At 41.7% G+C, this 17,805-nt stretch overlaps 2 protein-coding genes across 2 annotated transcripts; both read right to left on the minus strand.

The window, feature by feature from the left end:
* Positions 1 to 2,561: 2,561 nt before the first annotated feature.
* LOC133386601 (veswaprin-c-like) lies at positions 2,562 to 14,552 on the minus strand. Its single transcript, XM_061630305.1, has 4 exons — positions 14,413 to 14,552; positions 13,468 to 13,649; positions 3,727 to 3,868; positions 2,562 to 2,684 (listed from the first exon to the last, which is right to left on the minus strand). The coding sequence occupies exons 2-4, from the start codon at positions 13,553 to 13,555 to the stop codon at positions 2,675 to 2,677; spliced, it is 240 nt and encodes a 79-aa protein (XP_061486289.1). The 5' UTR covers positions 13,556 to 13,649; positions 14,413 to 14,552; the 3' UTR covers positions 2,562 to 2,674.
* Positions 6,664 to 8,493, minus strand: LOC133386465 (WAP four-disulfide core domain protein 5-like). The gene is made up of 3 exons (XM_061630127.1): positions 8,122 to 8,493; positions 7,531 to 7,580; positions 6,664 to 7,016 (listed from the first exon to the last, which is right to left on the minus strand). Exons 1-3 carry the CDS (start codon positions 8,232 to 8,234, stop codon positions 6,664 to 6,666), a joined length of 516 nt encoding a protein of 171 aa, XP_061486111.1. The 5' UTR covers positions 8,235 to 8,493.
* Positions 14,553 to 17,805: the final 3,253 nt, after the last annotated feature.

Here is a 17,805-nt window from a genome sequence, read left to right on the forward strand (position 1 = left end):
ACACATGACAAAGACTTTCTTCTTTCAGCAGGCATTTTAAGATAATGTTCTGTTTTATGATGAATTTTAATTGTACTCATCCTTTATATGGGTCCTTGTTATTTATTTTTGTAATTTTATGTGCACCACTTAGAAATGGTAATGATTATTTATTAATGAAAAATAAATAAATAAGCCACTCCATTTCATTTTTTCTTTCTGTATGTGGCTACCCCCTCTTCTGTTTTCAGGAAAACACCCCAAGAGCCCTCCAGTCTCCCTTTTTGGGGTTAGCAGGGTTTTTCTCTTGCCTTAGGGCCACACCCCCAGCTGAATACTACCCTAACTTCCTGTCCCATGCACCTTAGAAGGGCCTCTTCCAAGAGAATTTTGTTCCTGGTGTGAAGAGGAGTGTGATCAGACTCTGTCTAACACTGACAAATGGGTTTTCATCAACTTAGGGCCAAGTTGCATGTTCTGCTAAATGCAGAGCATGCATCCATGTGTGTGATTTTTCTTTATTAATGACTGGTGGAGTGGCCCCCAACTGTAATTAGGATGACAGCACATGAGGGCTTATTCCTCCCCTCCCCTTCCAAGCCATAATCTGAAGAAAAATCTCCCGATGCAGCTATGAAGTTTAGAACTCCCCCCCCAATTTGCATCAAAACTATTTGTACAACAATAGGTACACACTATGTATTAAGCAAAATATGTAGTTTGGCCCTTAGGGAAATGTAAAACAATTACACTGACCTGAGGATTTATATGGATGCCATTTACATATATTGCATTTAACCAGTCAGAGGTAGTTCTGCGGTGCTTCTTGATTTTTAACATTTCACAAATTACAAAATGATAAAACTGTTTATTTCTTTATTTTAAAACTACACCACTCATTAAAGGGTGTCCATGGAGCTAGATAGGTTGGTTAGTTGGTGCAGCACCAAGGAGAAATCCTAATGAGCAACTTGCTCTGATAAGGGTTGGAAGTGAATTGAAGCCTTTTGAACCTGTGTCTCCAGTCTACCTCCTCTAAGCCCCACCCCCTTTTGGAGAACTAGAGTCTTTTAAAAGGTCACCCCTCTGACCTGAAGATGGGTATTTCTCATGTGCTCCAAGGCTTCCTGCCTGATGTGCTCCCTGTGCTGTTGGAGTAGCAAGGTAGTGTGGGAAAAGTACTTCAGCTTGGTTCCTCAGGCCTGGGGTAAGGCACCTGTGAAGGTCCTGGCTCTGGTTCTATGGGCCCTGTTGCTATGGGAATTGGTTCAGGTGGCTCCCGTCTGTCAGCCTCAGGTTCAGTACACCCCTGATCACAAGCATCAGGCTCAGAGCCAGGGAACAGGACCAGCTCCTCTTCCAGTGACACTATAGCCTCTGACCCTATCACTGCTGGGATCATGACAAAAGTGAACTCCAGTCCCCAGCAGAACATTGAGGTAAGGAATGATGGGTCTGGCTAGGAATAAGAAGATTGCCTTGAATTTGTGGGGAGAGGGGAGAAGGTTAGTAAACCTTTTTATAAAAAATGAATTGGATCTGGGATGTGTGCTGCTTGAGGTCAAGAGTCTTTATTACAACACACAACTGATTTCTAGTTTGAACATGAAATGACAGGTGATGGACCCCTGCAGTTTGTTTTTTGCATTTTTATCCCAACACCTCCTCCAAAGAGTACAAGGCTTCCTGTACTTCAGTCTCACAACAACCCTGTGATCATGTAGGTTAAAAATGTAAATGGTCTGCCTTCGAGTCGATTCTGACTTATGGCAACCCTATGAATAGGGTTTTCATGGTAAGTGGTATTCAGAGGTGGTTTTACCATTGCCTTCCTCTGAGGCTGAGAGGCAGTGACTGGCCCAAGGTCACTCGGTGAGCTTCATGGCTGAACAGGGATTTGAACCAGTTCATACTGACTATTCCACAACAACTCTGAGCAGCTGCACTCTATTTTCAGAAATGTACGTGCTTCAACTGCTTTATGGAGAACTTTAGACACCTGAGCATACAGTGCAGGTATGAGAAAAAGAGAAAAATGGGCCCCACATGTGGAAACAATCTGACACTAGTCCTGAGGGAAGGTCCACAAAGCAAAAAAACCCTAATGTCCTGCGGGGCTCCTCCCACCCTATAACATCACAGGTCTACTGACTGGAGCATCAGGAGAGTCCCTAATTCACTACTGGCTTATCCTCTCCTTGATAGCGAAGAGATGGAAAACAAGAGCCTGATAGGCATTATCGATAAGCAGATTGTTTGTTCCAGATTCTTGCAGAGTAAAAACGGTCACATCAAATTAACTAAAAACTATCTCAGGTGGCACCTCCAGCAGATACTTTTGTCTTATGTTCACATGTCTGCTGAGCCAAGCTTAAGTTCCATGTATTAACTGATTTAGGTCTATAGATTTCACTGGATCCTCAAGTGCTTAAGTGTGGTTAAACTGCAAACAAGAATGGTGCAGCTGTTTTACCTTCTGATCACAACTCCACTCAGATGTTACAGTCCCGGTAATATCTGAATAATGTGATCTTTTTAAGAAATAGCAAAGAAAGAACATGACTCAGGAATCAAAGCTGGCAACCTTTTGCATAAACAATTGTATTTAGAAATATGCCTGAATCTCTGCACCAAGCTATAGGAGGTGAGTGGATTGTTCTTCAAAGTGTAGTTTGCTCATCGGCACATCAGGAAATCACTTTCCGCTGGTGGGGAAAACAAAAAAGAATTGTCATCAGTGAACAACCTTTGAAAATCCTCCCTCAAATTCTAGATCGAGTTCGCATCCAGGCATTTTAGCACTCAGATTTGGGCTAGGTAAAGATATTCTTTCTTTCTTTATTAGATTTATATCCCGCCCATCCTCCCAGTAGGAGCCCAGGGCAATATGGAAAGGCAATTCCCTTTCACTGGAAACAAGACAAGGCATGCTGGGTTGTTTCCCTCCAAGCAGCTCAAGGTGGCATACATGGTTCTCTGCCTTCCCATTTGATCCTCACAACAACTGTCAGGTCATATGTGTGCAGGAAGCTGTAAAGCTGCTACTACCTGGAGATGTTGGGGACCACTTTGACTGCAAGACCCTCACCCTACTTGCTGGCCTCTCTCCACCTGGTCTGGGACGGCGGGGCCCCTGCTGCCTAACTGCAGCTATAAATACTGCTGCTACCTGAAGATGCCTGAGACCATCTTGACTGTGGCTGTTGTTTAGGGACTTCTGTTTGGGCCAAAATGTAATACTGCTGGTCTGTTATTTTTGCTGTTACTGAGAATTATTTTTTTTAATTGTTGGATCTTATTATGAATTATAATGGTATTGTTTCAATTTATTGTATATTTCTTAAGATGTTTTCTTTAACTTATTGTTTGACTATTTGAATTTTGTCTTGTAACAGTGAATTATGTAACTTTTTTCATGTTTTGAGCCGCCTTGAGCATAGATTATTATGGAAAGACCGCATACAAATGAACACTGATGATGATGATGTTAGACTGATGTAGATTGAAAGTTTTTAAAATTCTTTCATGAATGCCTTATCACTGTATATTCTTGACAAACTGCTGTGAACGTATTATCTGTATAGTGTGTGTATAAACCCAGCCAAGTTCTATAGTTCTACCCTCTACCAATGTGAGGACATTCCTGTGCCAAGCTCCAGTTAGAAATTGTATCTTCTTGAATAACCTCTAGATCAGCCTTTTCCAACGCTTGGCTCTCCATATTTTGCCGGATTACAATTCCTTTACCTTTTTACAGGATCCACACAACGCAGAGCACAAATGTATTGACAACATTTCTTTGATATGGGGCAGTCAATGTCTCTTTCACACTCATTTGGCAGAGGCCGTTCGCATCTAGCAGGGTCAGGAGGACAGCTTCCAGGTCGCACTGTAAAAGAGAATAACCACAAGATACAGAAACAGAAATGTGATAGTTAATATATTAATTGTTGCCATCCACTTACAATGCCACACAGGCAAGAAAGATGGATCCCTGCTTGGGAAATGTTACCATCTAAGTTTGAACAATGGGGGAGGCAATGAAAGGACGGGGCTTCAGAGACAGGTAAGATTAACAATAGGTGAATGGGAGGAAGTATACTCATTACTGCTAGGGATGGGGGAGAAATTTGATTTGTTTCACATTTAAAGCAGAATCTATCAAATTTGCACTTTCTGAAACAGTAGGAGAACCAAAACACAACCATCCTTCAAAATTGGAACTTATCCAAATTTTGCAGTGCAATTCTCCAACCAAAAATACACATATTAGAGGGAAATGTGCATAAAAATTAACATACTAGTGAAAATAACATAACACATTACATTAGGAGAAATGGCTTGCAATAGTAGTCAAAGCTGCATACAAAAATGTGTTTAGTAGGATAAATTCACGCTAACATGCTGAAGAATGTTAATGAGGATTTTTTAAAAATTGCAGATTGCTGCAGAAATACGGAGAACTGGATTTAGGTCTGGAAAAATGAGAAACGGAGAGAACCAAAACAGCTCAACTAAAACATGTAGCCCACATTAGGAACAATGACATCAAGTCCAAGAGGTTAAGAAGCAGAGTCAAGGGAGTGATAAAAGGCAAGATTTGGCTTCCTTTGGAAAATGGAACTCTTGTCCAAACAATGATAACAAAAAGAAAGTCTGTCCCAAGAGATGCCAGCAGATAAAAAGGGGCATGACAAAAGGAGCATATTGGTAAAAATATTAACAGAAAATCTTGGGGTGGAGAGACGCTTACCGTTCTGCCGGTTCTGGTGCGTCTCCACCTCTCTTTCTGAAAATGGGGACACACAATGCTACTGAAACCCCACCTCTTTTTACTGTAAAACCTGGTGGGAACAGCTTGAGTGTGGTTTTTTAAAAAATTCACTTCAAAGAGAGTTTGCAACTGATCGGCAGATCAACCCATTCCCCCTCCATATCTGGCTAATGGAAATGCTTTGGGGTAGGGCACTAGTGTGTTTGCAGCCTCTATTGAGCCTCCAGCCGGCACTTGCCAGCCAGGGTGGAAGGCGGGGTGTTTTTGGAACTGGTGCATAGGAAGCTGCTTTATGCTGAGTCAGACCATTGGTCCACTTTGCTCAGTATTGTCTTCACTGACTGGCAGCTGCTCTCCAGAGTTCCAGGCAGGCATCTCTCCTATCCTATTTTTTAAAAAGAGTTTTTTCAATGTTTTTAACGCTCTTTTGTCTTAATGTATTTTAGGCTTTGTTTTTATGATGTTTTAAAGTGTTTTTAGTGCCTTGTTTGCCGCCCTGGGCTCCTGCTGGGAGGAAGGGCGGGATACAAATTAATTAAATAATTAATTAATTGATAATAATAACAATAATAACAACAATAACAATAATAATACTTATCTGGAGATGTTGGGGATTAAATCTGGGACCTTTGCCATGCAAGCAGATGAGCTATGATGCTTCCCCTTCTGCAGCAGAAGTATCAGCAGTCTGGTATCCCATGGATCCAAAGCCTCCAGCAAGGGCCCTGCATTGCTTATAACTGTTGAGAGGACCACTGGGCAGAGCTTACTACCAAGGCTCAGCTTCAGCATCCACTGTTTCACAGCCCCACTATGAGCAGCATTGATCTCTGCCAGCAGAGGTCAGCAAAGAGGAAACTATACCAACAACATGGGTAAGGAAGGAAGGATTGCAGCCTCAGACCAACAATTAAAACTTCTTCAATATACCAGAAGCAGACAGCTAGTCAGGAAGACGTTTGGATCATTAGATGGCTATATGCTATATGGTTAGGTATGCTATAAAAGGGTAAGAGAAATGAAGCAATTTCTGTGCATCTGTCTTCCCTGCAGAAGAGGTAGGGCAGAAACCCGTGCCTCAGCTGACATTTTCAGGAAAGGAGTCTGAAGAACTGAGGCAAAGAGTGGTGACAAGGGATGAATCAACAAATTATAAATGTACAAATCACTGCATCCAGATGACTCCCACCTGAGAGTTCTCAACAAACTCAGATATGAAGCTGCTGAAATGTTAAACAAAAATATGTAGTTTGTCTCTAAGCCTGACCTCTGTACTAAAAGACTGGAAAGCAGCAAACGCAACACCTGTTTTAAAAGGGGATTCATGGGGGATCGAGGATATTACAGACTAGTCAGCTTAACATCTGCTCCTGGTAAACTGCTGGGAGGTATTATTTAAGATAAAGGTATCAAGCATATGGAAAAACAAAACTTACTGAAGAAGAATCTATCTGACTTCTGTGAAATTAAGTCACGCTTCAGTAATGTTTTAGAGTCCTTGGAGAGTGTCAACAAATGTGGGGACAGGGATAATCTGGTAGACTTGGGGTTACTAAGAAACTCGGATCAACTAGAACTTTTCACATGCCCTAGAACTGTGTGTGTATTTTGGCTTTGCTCTGAGCAGTGAGTGTGGTGCCATTGCAAAGAATCAGAGGAAGTTCTAGCTGAAGATGTCAAAATAGTAAAGAAAAAAGGAATTTTTGGAATGGATAATAAACTTGTAACGTATGTTGTCATGTGAACAATATTTCAGATTTTCAGGTTGTGCTCATCCCTATCTTGCTACTTACTTTCTGTATTCACCTGAATTATCCTGCTCAGCTGCAGGTGTCAGGTCGATCCATAGGATGAGGACTCCCAAAAGGAGCAAAAAAATAAAAATATGAGTGCCTTTAAGAGGCTAGTTTCTAGGGGTTTGTATGGAGGTAGACTTGCCAGAGGAATAAAGTAGCCCTAGATTCTCTGCCAGCATTGTAGTTTATCTCTGGCCGTCTAGTAAATGAAGGGCAACTGTGACTAAAGAACTCAGTGAAACAGAGCACTGGATTTATATATCCACATCTACCATAAGCAAAAAAAAAAGGTGTCTTAATCTGCCAAGTACCTTTTACTGGATCCAGACAGCGCTTTGCACAACAAAATTCACAGCACTTCTGCCTTCCTTTGCAAGAAAAATCATTTCTGCACTTATTTGGTAGAGGACCGATGCAGTAACAATGATATATCGGGCAGATTCCAGCTTTGCCTGCAATAAGAATGTCTTGTCCCAATTAGCCACGTGCCTAGTATTCTCCAAAGTCAGGAACAAGCCCCATGAGAAGGTCTTTAGCGGTAGAGAACATGTTTTATATGCCAAATGTTCTATGTTCAGTGCCCAGTATGATGTCCCTGGGCAAGATGGCACATTGCCATGGCTTTGGGCCATCTCATGATATTTGTTGTGGTGTGGTGGTGTGGCTTTTTTGTGGTGAAGGAGCAGTGCAGTCCCATCTGCACATTAGTCTGGGGGCGTGGATCAGGTAAGTGCACATTGGCATTTTGGAAAGAACCTTTCCATTTCACACACAGACCGTGATCCATACACGGATTGGAATGTTGATCTACAGATCAAGCCACATAATCAACGGACTGAACTGTGCATGAGTCCATGCTGTACTTATGAGGTGGCCTGATCCTGCCTCTTTCTTGATTTAATTTTTTAAAAAATGTTAGAAGCTACTTAGAGCAGCACCATGGCTTTTCCGCAAAAGAATGGCTTTTAAATTGTGCAGTGCCTTCCTGGGAAATTGTATTGAGGGTGTGAGGATGGCTGTACCCATAGGTACTAGGGGGAGATGAAACTTCCATGAGATGAAACTATAGAGATCTGCCCCCAATATTCTTTCAGAAACTATTCTGGGTGCAAAGGCTGGATTCTGAATTGAGATTGCCACCATGTGCCCTTGAATAAACCTAGAGTGTAGGGGTGGAGGAAAAAGTCCATTTGGTTCTCCTTTAAAGCTGAACCTAATCAAATTTATACTTTCTGAAACAATACGAGAACTGAAACACAGCCATCCTTCACAATTTGCACTTATCCGAGTTTTGTGATGCAGTTCTTCAACCAAACAATGTTTACAAAAATGCATATATTAGGGGAAAGTGTGCATAAAAATGAATATATTAGTGAAAATAACACACAGCAATGCATTATGTTAGGAGACAGTACACATTAGTCAAAACTGCATAAAATGTGTCTGTCAGGAGAAACCTGCACTAAAATGCTGAACATTTTTCATCAGCATTTTTTAAAAAGAAAATTTGCAAATTTATTCAGATTTGCACAAATGGAGAGAACCGATATTGATAGATCCTTCCATCCCTACTAGAGTGGGGAGTCATGTTTGTCCTCACCTGACTTCTCTTCCAAAACTGCAGGGGGCAGCTCTGCCCAAAGGATTAGGATGCCCAGAAGAAGCAAGCTGCTGAGAGTCTTCATGGCAGCCTTAGAAGATGGATTGGGGGCTTTATGGGAAGCAAGTCTTTTAATACCTTTGTTGTGGAGAAATCAGATGGGGCAAAGAGTACCTGGATGTAACCCTAGTCCCAGCCACAACTGCCAATTTGTTTAATCACAGGTTGATTTGGCAAGGAAAAAGCAACTGTCAAGTTTGTGAAAGGTGTTCTCAGCAACCACAAAGCAGAAAGAGGAAAGGTGATTACTTAACACCAGCCTCTGCCAACAGACATTTATTCTCCTTCACTACAAGCACATTCCTTTTATGAACCTGGTTATAAGTTCCAGGCTGTTTTCTAAGAACTGGGAATGTTTCCAAAGCAATGGATGCCACCCACTACCTTTCGTCATTCTTCACCAGCATTACTTGGAGCTAGGGATTGGTGAATCTGTCCATTTTGGTTTCTCTCTTTTTCATTTTTCTAATTATTATTATTCTTTATTAAATTTATTAGTTGCCCATCTGGCTGGCTGTCCAGCCACTCTGGGCGACGTACAAAATAAAACATACAATACATTAAAACATTAAAAATCTCAACAACAATAATAAAACCTAACCCACCCCAAAAGCCTGCCTGAAGAGCCAGGTCTTCAAGGCCCGGCGGAAGCTCATCATAGAGGGGGCATGGCGGAGATCATTTGGGAGGGAATTCCACAAAGTGGGGGCCACAGTTGGAAAAGTCCTCTCCCTAGATCTCACCAGTCTAGCTGTTTTAACTGGTGGGATAGAGAGAAGGCCTTTTGAGGCTGATCTTGTTGAGTGGGATCCTTCACTTGTTGGAGGCGCTCCTTCAGATTGACTGGGCCGAAACCATATAGGGTTTTAAAGGTCAGAACCAACACCTTGAATTGGGCCAGGAAAACAACGGGTAACCAGTGCAACTCCTTCAGCACTGGAGTGATGTGATCTCGCCGGCGGCTGCCTTTAATCAGGCGAGCCGCCGCATTCTGTACCAGTTGCAGCTTCTAGACCGTTTTCAAGGGTAACCCCATGTAGAGCGCATTACAGTAGTCTAGGCGAGAGGAGACCAGGGCATGTACCACAGATGGGAGCAGATGGTTGGGAAGGTAGGGGCGCAGCCTCCATATCAGATATAGTTGATACAGCACCGCCTGGCTCACAGCCGAGACCTGAGCCTCCATAGACAGCTGGGAGTCTAGAATGACCCCCAGGCTGCGGACCTGGTCTTTCAGGGGCAATTGTACCCCATTGAGCACCAGGTCAACATCCCCCAACCTTCCCTTGTCTTCCACAAACAGTACCTCCATATTTCCACATTAGTTTATGATTTTTTAAAAAAAAGTCCTCATGTAAATTCAACCGCAAATGTCTCCTAATATACACATCTTCATATGCAATTTTGCCTATTATATACATTTCTGCAAAGTAAATTTCTATAATATAATGCATTTTTAATATTATTTTCACAAATGTATGTACTATTATGCATTTTTCTACATATTACTTGGCTGGAGAACTGCACTGGAAAATAGGGAGAAGTGTGGATTTTGAAGAATTGCTGTGTTTTGGTTGGTGTATTGTTTTGGTATAGAACAGTGGGGAGGAGAACCTGGCTGGGAATCCAGAATCTGAGAGTTCAAATTCCTGCTCATGTCGCCTGGGTGTCAAGGGCCAGCTAAAGATCACCCCACAGTGAGTGGCTCAGGGGTTACGTGCCCTGCCACCTGTGCAGCCGTGGGCAAGCTGCATAGTCTCAAGGAGCCCAGTTGCCCCTCAGCTGGCAGTTGCAGACAAGGAAGGGGCTGGTTTGTGCAGCTGTGGCAAGCTGAGCAGGCCCTAGCCAGCTGGGGAGGACTAGCCCCAGAGGGAGGCAATGGTAAACCCCCTCTGAATACCGCTTACCATGAAAACCCTACTCATAGGGTAGCCATAAGTCGGGATCAACTTGAAGGCAGTCCATTTCCAATTTTTTCATTGTTTTGGAAAGTGCAAAGTCGATAAGTTCACTTTTAAATGCAAACTGAATGAAGTTTTTCCCCCCATTCCTACGTGGGGCTCATTCACACTAGCCAGTGGCTTTGTCCTGCTTCCAGTTGCACAGGGGCAGTCCCAGGACCACAGTCTTGCAGCAGTCCAAAATGCAGAAGTGGGGCCGCACAAGAAACAATGCAAGGTCCAAACACTAGTGGAGGGGAGGTGACTAGCTAGGTGTCAGGAAGCCACACATCCAGAAACTGGTGCAAAGATGTTCCTGCACTCCAGAGCCCCACCCAGATCATAGCAGCAAGCCATCTGTGTTGCTTGCAGATTTGGTCTACTCATGAGGAGTAGCTTACGAGTATTTCTCAGGTAGGTACTTGAATGTCTGCAGGCCAACTGGGCCTGCACCCTTAGGTACCTGCACTCCCCAGCTCTCAGTGGCACCTTGGCGTCTGCCTCTGATTCTGAGAAGGGACTACCTCCCCCAGGTCTACCCCATGGCCCCTCGACACAGGCTGCTCCTCTGTGTGCTTCACTCTGGCAATTCCAGGTCATCCTCCAAAGAAGATTCCTCCAGCGGGGGCATGATAGGTAGGGTCATCTAGGCTTGTTATTTCCTCATTACTGGCTCAAAAGCTCATGTGAAACAGGAGTGATTTGATGCAATGCAAAGAACAAACCCAGAATGAGTTCTGCATGTGCCTAGCAGCAGGCTCTGCATGACATGAAATCCTCCTCCACTTCCAGGGCTAGATATGAGTGACTGGGCTGCCTACCACACGTCAGTGTTATACTGAAGTGCCTTAAGGCATTTATTAGCTATGCTGCCTGAATGGAGACCCTTTTGAAACCGGAGTTATCTGCATGACATTGCAGGCTGTTTGCAAAATTCATTTGGGAGAGATACTCCAAGGAAGAGCTCACATATCCCAGTACATGCATATACACATGTGCACATATATGCACATTGGGGGTGGAGACACTCATTGGGATGAGGTCAATAGGTGGTCTCAGTGTCCCCTCTGCGCATTGAGTCTACGTGGGGCAGGGAACCTTCCTGAGAATTCCTGAATCAGACAATTGGTCCATCTAGCCCAGTGTTGTTAACACTGACAGGCAGCAGCTCTCTAGGGTTTGAGGCCAGGCTCTCTCCCAGCTCTACCTGGAGTTGCCAAGGGATTGAACCTGGGGCTTTTTTTTTTGACAACACATGTACTCTACTACTGAACTACAGCTCTTCCATGTGTGTGTGTGTGTGTTAGTTGAACATACATTATGTAGTTGTGTTATTCATACACATCAGATCACAACAGATCACACTCAAGCAGCTCTCAAACTGATGGCCGGCTTGTAAAGGTGGCCTCTGTCATATTCGAGCTAGTTTTCATATCATTGACTTGCTGCAAAGAATCCATGAGATGCTTAAATAAAGTTGCTTTTTGCCACAGCCCTTCCAACAGAGGCCCTCTCTCTCAGTGCTGGAAGAATTAAGATTCAGCATTATTTCAGATTAGGGTTGCCAGGTTCAATCCCTGATCCTGATCCTGTATCTTTAGGAAAAGAGAAAGTCAGCCAAGTGCAGGTGTTCTGGCAATCCTGTAGTAGGAAAAACCACAAGGTGGAATTCTCCCTTCCCCCTCCACAACTTTTAAAGATATAGAAGACCTCTTGTTTGCCAGGCCCAGCCTCCAAGAGATCTTCTGTATCTGCAGGGGAAAGGGAGAATTCCACCTTGCTGTTTTTCCCATTACAAGGTTTCCAGAACACCTACACTTGGCTGAGTTTCTTTTCTCCTAAAGATACAGGATCAGTCTCAGGGACTGAACCTGGAAACCCTATTTCAGATCGGTTTTAAATATTGCCATGTATATGGAGCAAGAAATGCCAGATGTCCAAGCTGGATTTAGAAAGGGAAACATACATTGAATAATGGACTGGACCAAGGAATTTCAGAAGAAAATCACCTTGTGCTTTATAGATTACAGCAAAGCCTTTGATTGTGTAGATCATGAAAAACTATGGAATGCTTTAAAAGAAATGGGGGTGCCACAGCATCTGATTGTTCTGATGCTCAACCTATACTCTGGACAAGAGGCTACTGTAAGGACAGAATATGGAGAAACTGATTGGTTCCCCATCGGAAAGGGTGTGAGATGGGTGTATTTTATCACCCTATTTGTTTAATCTATACACAGAACATATCATATGGAAAGTGGGACTGGACCAAGATGAAGGAGGTGTGAAAATTGGAGGGAGAAACATCAATAATTTAAGATATGCAGATGATACCACACTACTAGCAGAAACCAGTAATGATTTGAAATGCATGCTATTGAAAGTTAAAGAGGAAAGGACAAAAGCAGGACTACAGCTGAATGTCAAGAAGACTAAAGTAATGACAACAGAAGATTTATGTAATTTTAAAGTTGAGAACGAGGACATTGAACTTGTCAAGGACTATCAATACCTTGACACAGTCATTAACCCAAATGGAGACAATAGTCAAGAAATCAGAAGAAGGCTAGGACTGGGGAGGGCAGCTACGAGAGAACTAGAAAAAGTCCTCAAATGCAAAGATGTATCAGCGAACACTAAAGACAGGATCATTCAGACCATGGTATTCCCGATCTCTATATATGTATGTGAAAGTTGGACAGTGAAAAAAGCAGATAAGAAAAAAATCAACTCATTTGAAATGTGGTGTTGGAAGAGAGCTTTGCGCATACCATGGACTGCAAAAAAGACAAATGACTGGATGTTAGAACAAATTGAACCAGAACTCTCATTAGAAGCTAAAATGATGAGACTGAGGTTATCATACTTTGGACACAGAATGAGAAGACATGATTCACTAGAAAAGACAATAATGCTAGGAAAAACCGAAGGGAGTAGAAAAAGAGGAAGACCAACAAAGAGATGGATTGATTCCATAAAGGAAGCCATAGACCTGAACTTACAAGATCTGAACAGGATGGTTTTTATGCTCTTGGATGTCGCTGATTCATAGGGTTGCCATAAGTCGTAATCGACTTGAAGGCACAAAACAACAACAACATTTGAAATTGGGTCTGTTAGTTGACATTTTTAATTGTTTTGCAATAATTGAATGTAAATTGAGATTAATAGCACCATCGTATTTTTTTGTAAACTTCTCTGGGGTTTCATTCCAATCCAGAGATATGTCAATTTTGTTAAATAATAACTATAAAAAGCCATCTCCCAACAGAAATCCACTCATAGACAATAGTGCAGATCATTACTATCTAAACTCACCAATCTGTGGATCAGTTGAAGTTGCTCTTCCCTGCTCTGCCCAAAGGACTAAGAGCCCCCCAAGGAGGAAGATCATCAGTGTCTTCATGTCAGTGAAGATAGCCAAGACTGAGCTGTGCTGTGTTTTAAGCTCTCACAAATATGTTGTTGGATCACCAGAAGGGAGGACACATTGTTCTTACCTTGAAGATCAAGAACAAGATAGTGCTAGCTTGCTTCATTTTCCAACCAGACTTATTCATTCAGTGGCTTTTGAACCCCTTGACCTATGGCAGCTATACAATGACGACAACAAAGTGGCCATTTCTGCCTTAATTAATGTTGCAAATGATCTTTCTGACTGGTCTTCTGCCACACTGGAAAACCCAGGGGTCAGGAGATCAACATTCCTCTCTCAAGATACAAACCTGAGTAGCTTCTCTAATTTATTCCATTGAGCCATTCAGTCATGCAAACATAAATAGTTTATGTAATATATTCCATTGAGAAATTCAGTCATCATGAGTGTTAACAGAATTTTGGTCATTTGGTAATGAGACACTTGGAAGAAGAACGGAAGCTTCAGATGTCCAATACCTGGGATTTCACAGATTTGGAAGGAAACACAATAAAATCTGATTTTCCAGTCATTCTAAGCCCCGCTTTGACTGCTTTCCTCAAAGAGCTAGCTATCCTTCCTCTTATGTTTCTGAAGACAGAAAGACAAAATGACCCCTCCAAAAATCATTCAAGTGATCTAGCTGAAGAGCAATTTCTGTGTCAAATGTAACTGCAAACTGCTGCTATCTCCTTAGGCAGTTCTGACCCCAGGTAGGCCTCTTATTTCACTGATGTATCAGGAAATTGTGCTAAACAAAAGACCGAAAAAATGTAATGAAAATCTGTGAAGAAGCAGTGGAAGTCAATTCCAAATAAAGTCACTAATGGCATTTCTGACCGTTTTACCTGGCAAAACAAGAGTGATGAGGCCTTGTCTAGGTGATCACGTTTTCATGCAATAAATATGCAGTTCTTCAATGTTTCCAGGGAACTAGTTATAACACTTCTGTTACAGATATTTCTTCTTCTTCTTCTTTTTACCCCTAATATACAATCTACAATATTTTGGAACTAAAAATGAGAATTGCAGTTGCTACCTAATTTCATTTAAAGATAACTTCAAAGTGAATTTCAGTGGTCGTATCAAGTATTGCTGACAGCTGAAAACAACCACAGCAACTATGTTCAGCTGACATAGCTGGTGCTAAGCCTTTAAAAAATACATAGCAAGAATAGGCCTGGGACTTGCAGGTGGGTGCTGGTTGTGTATTGGTTCTGGCTCTCTTGTGAAAATTACTTTGACATATTTTGTCCCCCTGAAAAGTAAAAACTGACTCCTGGTAAACAACTGTACTTAAGAAGACACATGAAACTTTCTTATTTTCTTTCGTAAAGAGTAAACTTCATCATTTGGTGCACAGAACATGAGAGGCCACCATCTTTCAATATGGCAGCAATCATTCTTGGTAATGGGTATTTTCTCTAAGTATGATGCAGAGTGAATTTTGGTTTCAGTCTCAAAGTTGTCAAGGTCAAACAATCTAATAAAGACATATGAAATGCAGTAGCAGTAAAAGACAGTGGGCTGTATCTGGGGATGGAAGAATCTGTCATTTGGTTCTCTCAGTTTCTCATTTTTCAGATCTTAAATTCAGTTCTCCATGCAGTAATTTATTTTTTTTAAAAAATTAAACATATCATCATGAAAATTCTTCAGCATTTTAGTTAACACATTTTTGGTAACAGACATAATGAACACATTTGTAGTGGGCTCTCTGACACTGGAGGCATTCAAGAGGCAGCTGGACTGCCATCTGTCGGGAATGCTTTGCTTTGGATTCCTGCATTGCGCAGGGGGTTGGACTTGATGGCCTTATGACAGATGCTACTGGAGGTTGCTGATTCATAAGGTCGCCATAAGTCATAATCGACTTGAAGGCACACAACACACACACACAGAGTGGCAAGGAGGTTGAGACTGCAAGGACACACCAGCAGAAGCTCTGCCAATGTGTCTGCATAGTCCCGCCATCACTGTCACCCTACCCTGTCCTGTCACTAGGGATGAGTGAGAAATTCTACTCAGTTTGCATTTCAGACTGAATTTATCAAATCTGCATTCTCCAAAACAATATGAGATCCAAAACACAGCCATTCTCTGAAATTTGCACTTATTCAAATTTTGTGATGCAGTTTGCCAAATGATTTTACAAGAATGCATACACAAGGGGAAAGTGTGCATAAAAATGAATATATGAGTGAGAATAACATACAAAAATGCATTATATTAGGAGAAATTGATGGCAAAATGTGTACATTAGTCAAAACTGCCTACATAAATGTGTTTATTAGGAGAAATTCAAACTAAAATACTGGAGAATTTTCATGAGGATTTAAAAAAAAATCTGCGAATTGCTGCAGAAATGTGGAGAACCAAAATTAAGGTTGGGAAAATGAGAAACGGAGAGAACTTGGAACTGACAGATCTTTCCATCCCTACCTGTCACCGCCCAGGTAAGCTCCAGTGAGTCTGGTGTTGGGAGGGTAGTTCTGCAGCTCTGCCACACCTCACTGGCTACTGCTGGTCCTCCAGGGTTTTAAATGAAAGTTGGGACAGGCAGAGTTCTTTCTCTAGCTCCTGCCGTGTTTTCCTACTTCCAACAGCTGGGAACACTGGTCCATTTAAAACCCCAGAGGATTCTGGGAGCAGATCCAGGTTCCGAGAAAGCAAAACTTAATTAGAAGCACATGGGAACAGCTGGAAATAATAAAGTTAACCAGGATGATATGCCCATATAAAATGAAAAGGAAGAAAATGAATAAATAGAATCCAAAAATTATATAAAACAGATTTAAGGTTAGATTGCTCACAGCTATAAAGGAAATGGATGAATCCATATTTGTACATTTTTTCATAAGTAAACATTTAAAAATTTAAATATTTCATACTGAGATTTCTTTTATGAAAAAATTTGGAGCAGTCCTAATTTTTCTAGTTTTTCAAAAAGGAGAGTTATACACAGAAAATGGCATAAGAACAAGCCATCTTCCAGTGCTCTATCAATTACAAAGGCAAGCTGATTTTAATGCCTTTTTAACCAAGTTTGAATCATGGTGTTACCAGTAAGTAACACTGCAAATATGACCTTGGTTGGATTTCTGTAGAGAAAATGCAGCTAGAGTATAAAGCATCTTAGTATAAAACATCCAAATGGATCCCAAGATTCTTTGGAACAGAAGAAAATAGCAGAACCATAGCATTACTTAATATCCAGGTATCACCTGGATATTTTTTGATATCCCTCTTTGCAACCATGTGGTTTACAGCTTTCTCCTACTTGCAGTTTCTAAACATGAGAAAGTGTGGCAGATAGAGTGTAGGCTTTGGACTGGGGAGATCCAGGTCAGATCCCTGTTTAACCATAAATTTCATTTGGTTGCCTTCAGTAAATTACTACCTCTCAGGCAAACCTACCTTACTGGGTTGTTGTGAACATAAGATGGGGTAGTCCCATGAATGGTCCGTGACCTCCATGGGGCATGGGTGGACTACAAAAGGGCCGAAACTATTACTAATGCCCCCTTGAAATACTCCAGTTGTCACGTGTCTATTACAGACTGCAAAGAGAGAACTGATCTCTTTGGTTTTGCTGGTTTGATTTATTCAAAATGGGACACCAAAGCACAAAAACAGCAAAGGATAATGTATCATATAAGCAAAAAGGCTACACAAAAAGGCTACACAGAATAAATATGTTTCCTCATAGGCCATACCTAGTGGGTTTCTGCAACTCTTGCCACAATTGAAGTGACAGCCATAAGCAATCAAAAAGTGGGTGATCAAATGTTGAACTGAGACACAAATGTATGGGAAGAATATAATGCATCATTACATGGTTCAACATAACAGGATAGAATGCCTAGTTCTCACTGAGATGGTACCCTACCCCTGCATCAGAATCTACCACTTCACAATGCCGGTAGTAGTTTGAAGGACAGAATGGTTCACCAATGGAAATGTTAGTTTTCCACATATTTTTTTTTATATTTTACTTAATAGAGAAAAAAATACACAAGGGAGAATTCCATTAACCTTTATGTGTTTCCCCTCACCTGCAGTCTAAAATGGAACAGTCTGAAGCAGTACAGTTCAGACATAGGCTTGCTTCCATATTGAGAGTGAGACCATAGTATTGGGGCATATTTTTAACAGTTGCATAGTGGAATCAAGAAAGCAGACTGAACAGTTTCAAACGGCATACATTGACACCTTTCAAGATATCGTTACCCAAGTTGGTC

Source organism: Rhineura floridana, chromosome 6 (assembly GCF_030035675.1).
Source record: "Rhineura floridana isolate rRhiFlo1 chromosome 6, rRhiFlo1.hap2, whole genome shotgun sequence".
Lineage (NCBI taxonomy): Eukaryota > Metazoa > Chordata > Lepidosauria > Squamata > Rhineuridae > Rhineura > Rhineura floridana.

Bases quoted from the DNA above. Each gene is read 5' to 3' on its own strand.
- LOC133386601 (XM_061630305.1), bottom strand. From the start codon at position 13,555: ATGAAGACACTGATGATCTTCCTCCTTGGGGGGCTCTTAGTCCTTTGG. The intron at 3,869-13,467 runs GTGAGTTTAGAT...TCTCTTTTACAG, and splicing joins TTCAACTGATCCACAGATTG to TGCGACCTGGAAGCTGTCCT.
- LOC133386465 (XM_061630127.1), bottom strand. From the start codon at position 8,234: ATGAAGACTCTCAGCAGCTTGCTTCTTCTGGGCATCCTAATCCTTTGG. The intron at 7,581-8,121 runs GTAGGGATGGAA...ATCTCCCCCTAG, and splicing joins AAACATGACTCCCCACTCTA to TACCTATGGGTACAGCCATC. The intron at 7,017-7,530 runs GCACTGCACAAT...AATTGGGACAAG, and splicing joins CAATACAATTTCCCAGGAAG to ACATTCTTATTGCAGGCAAA.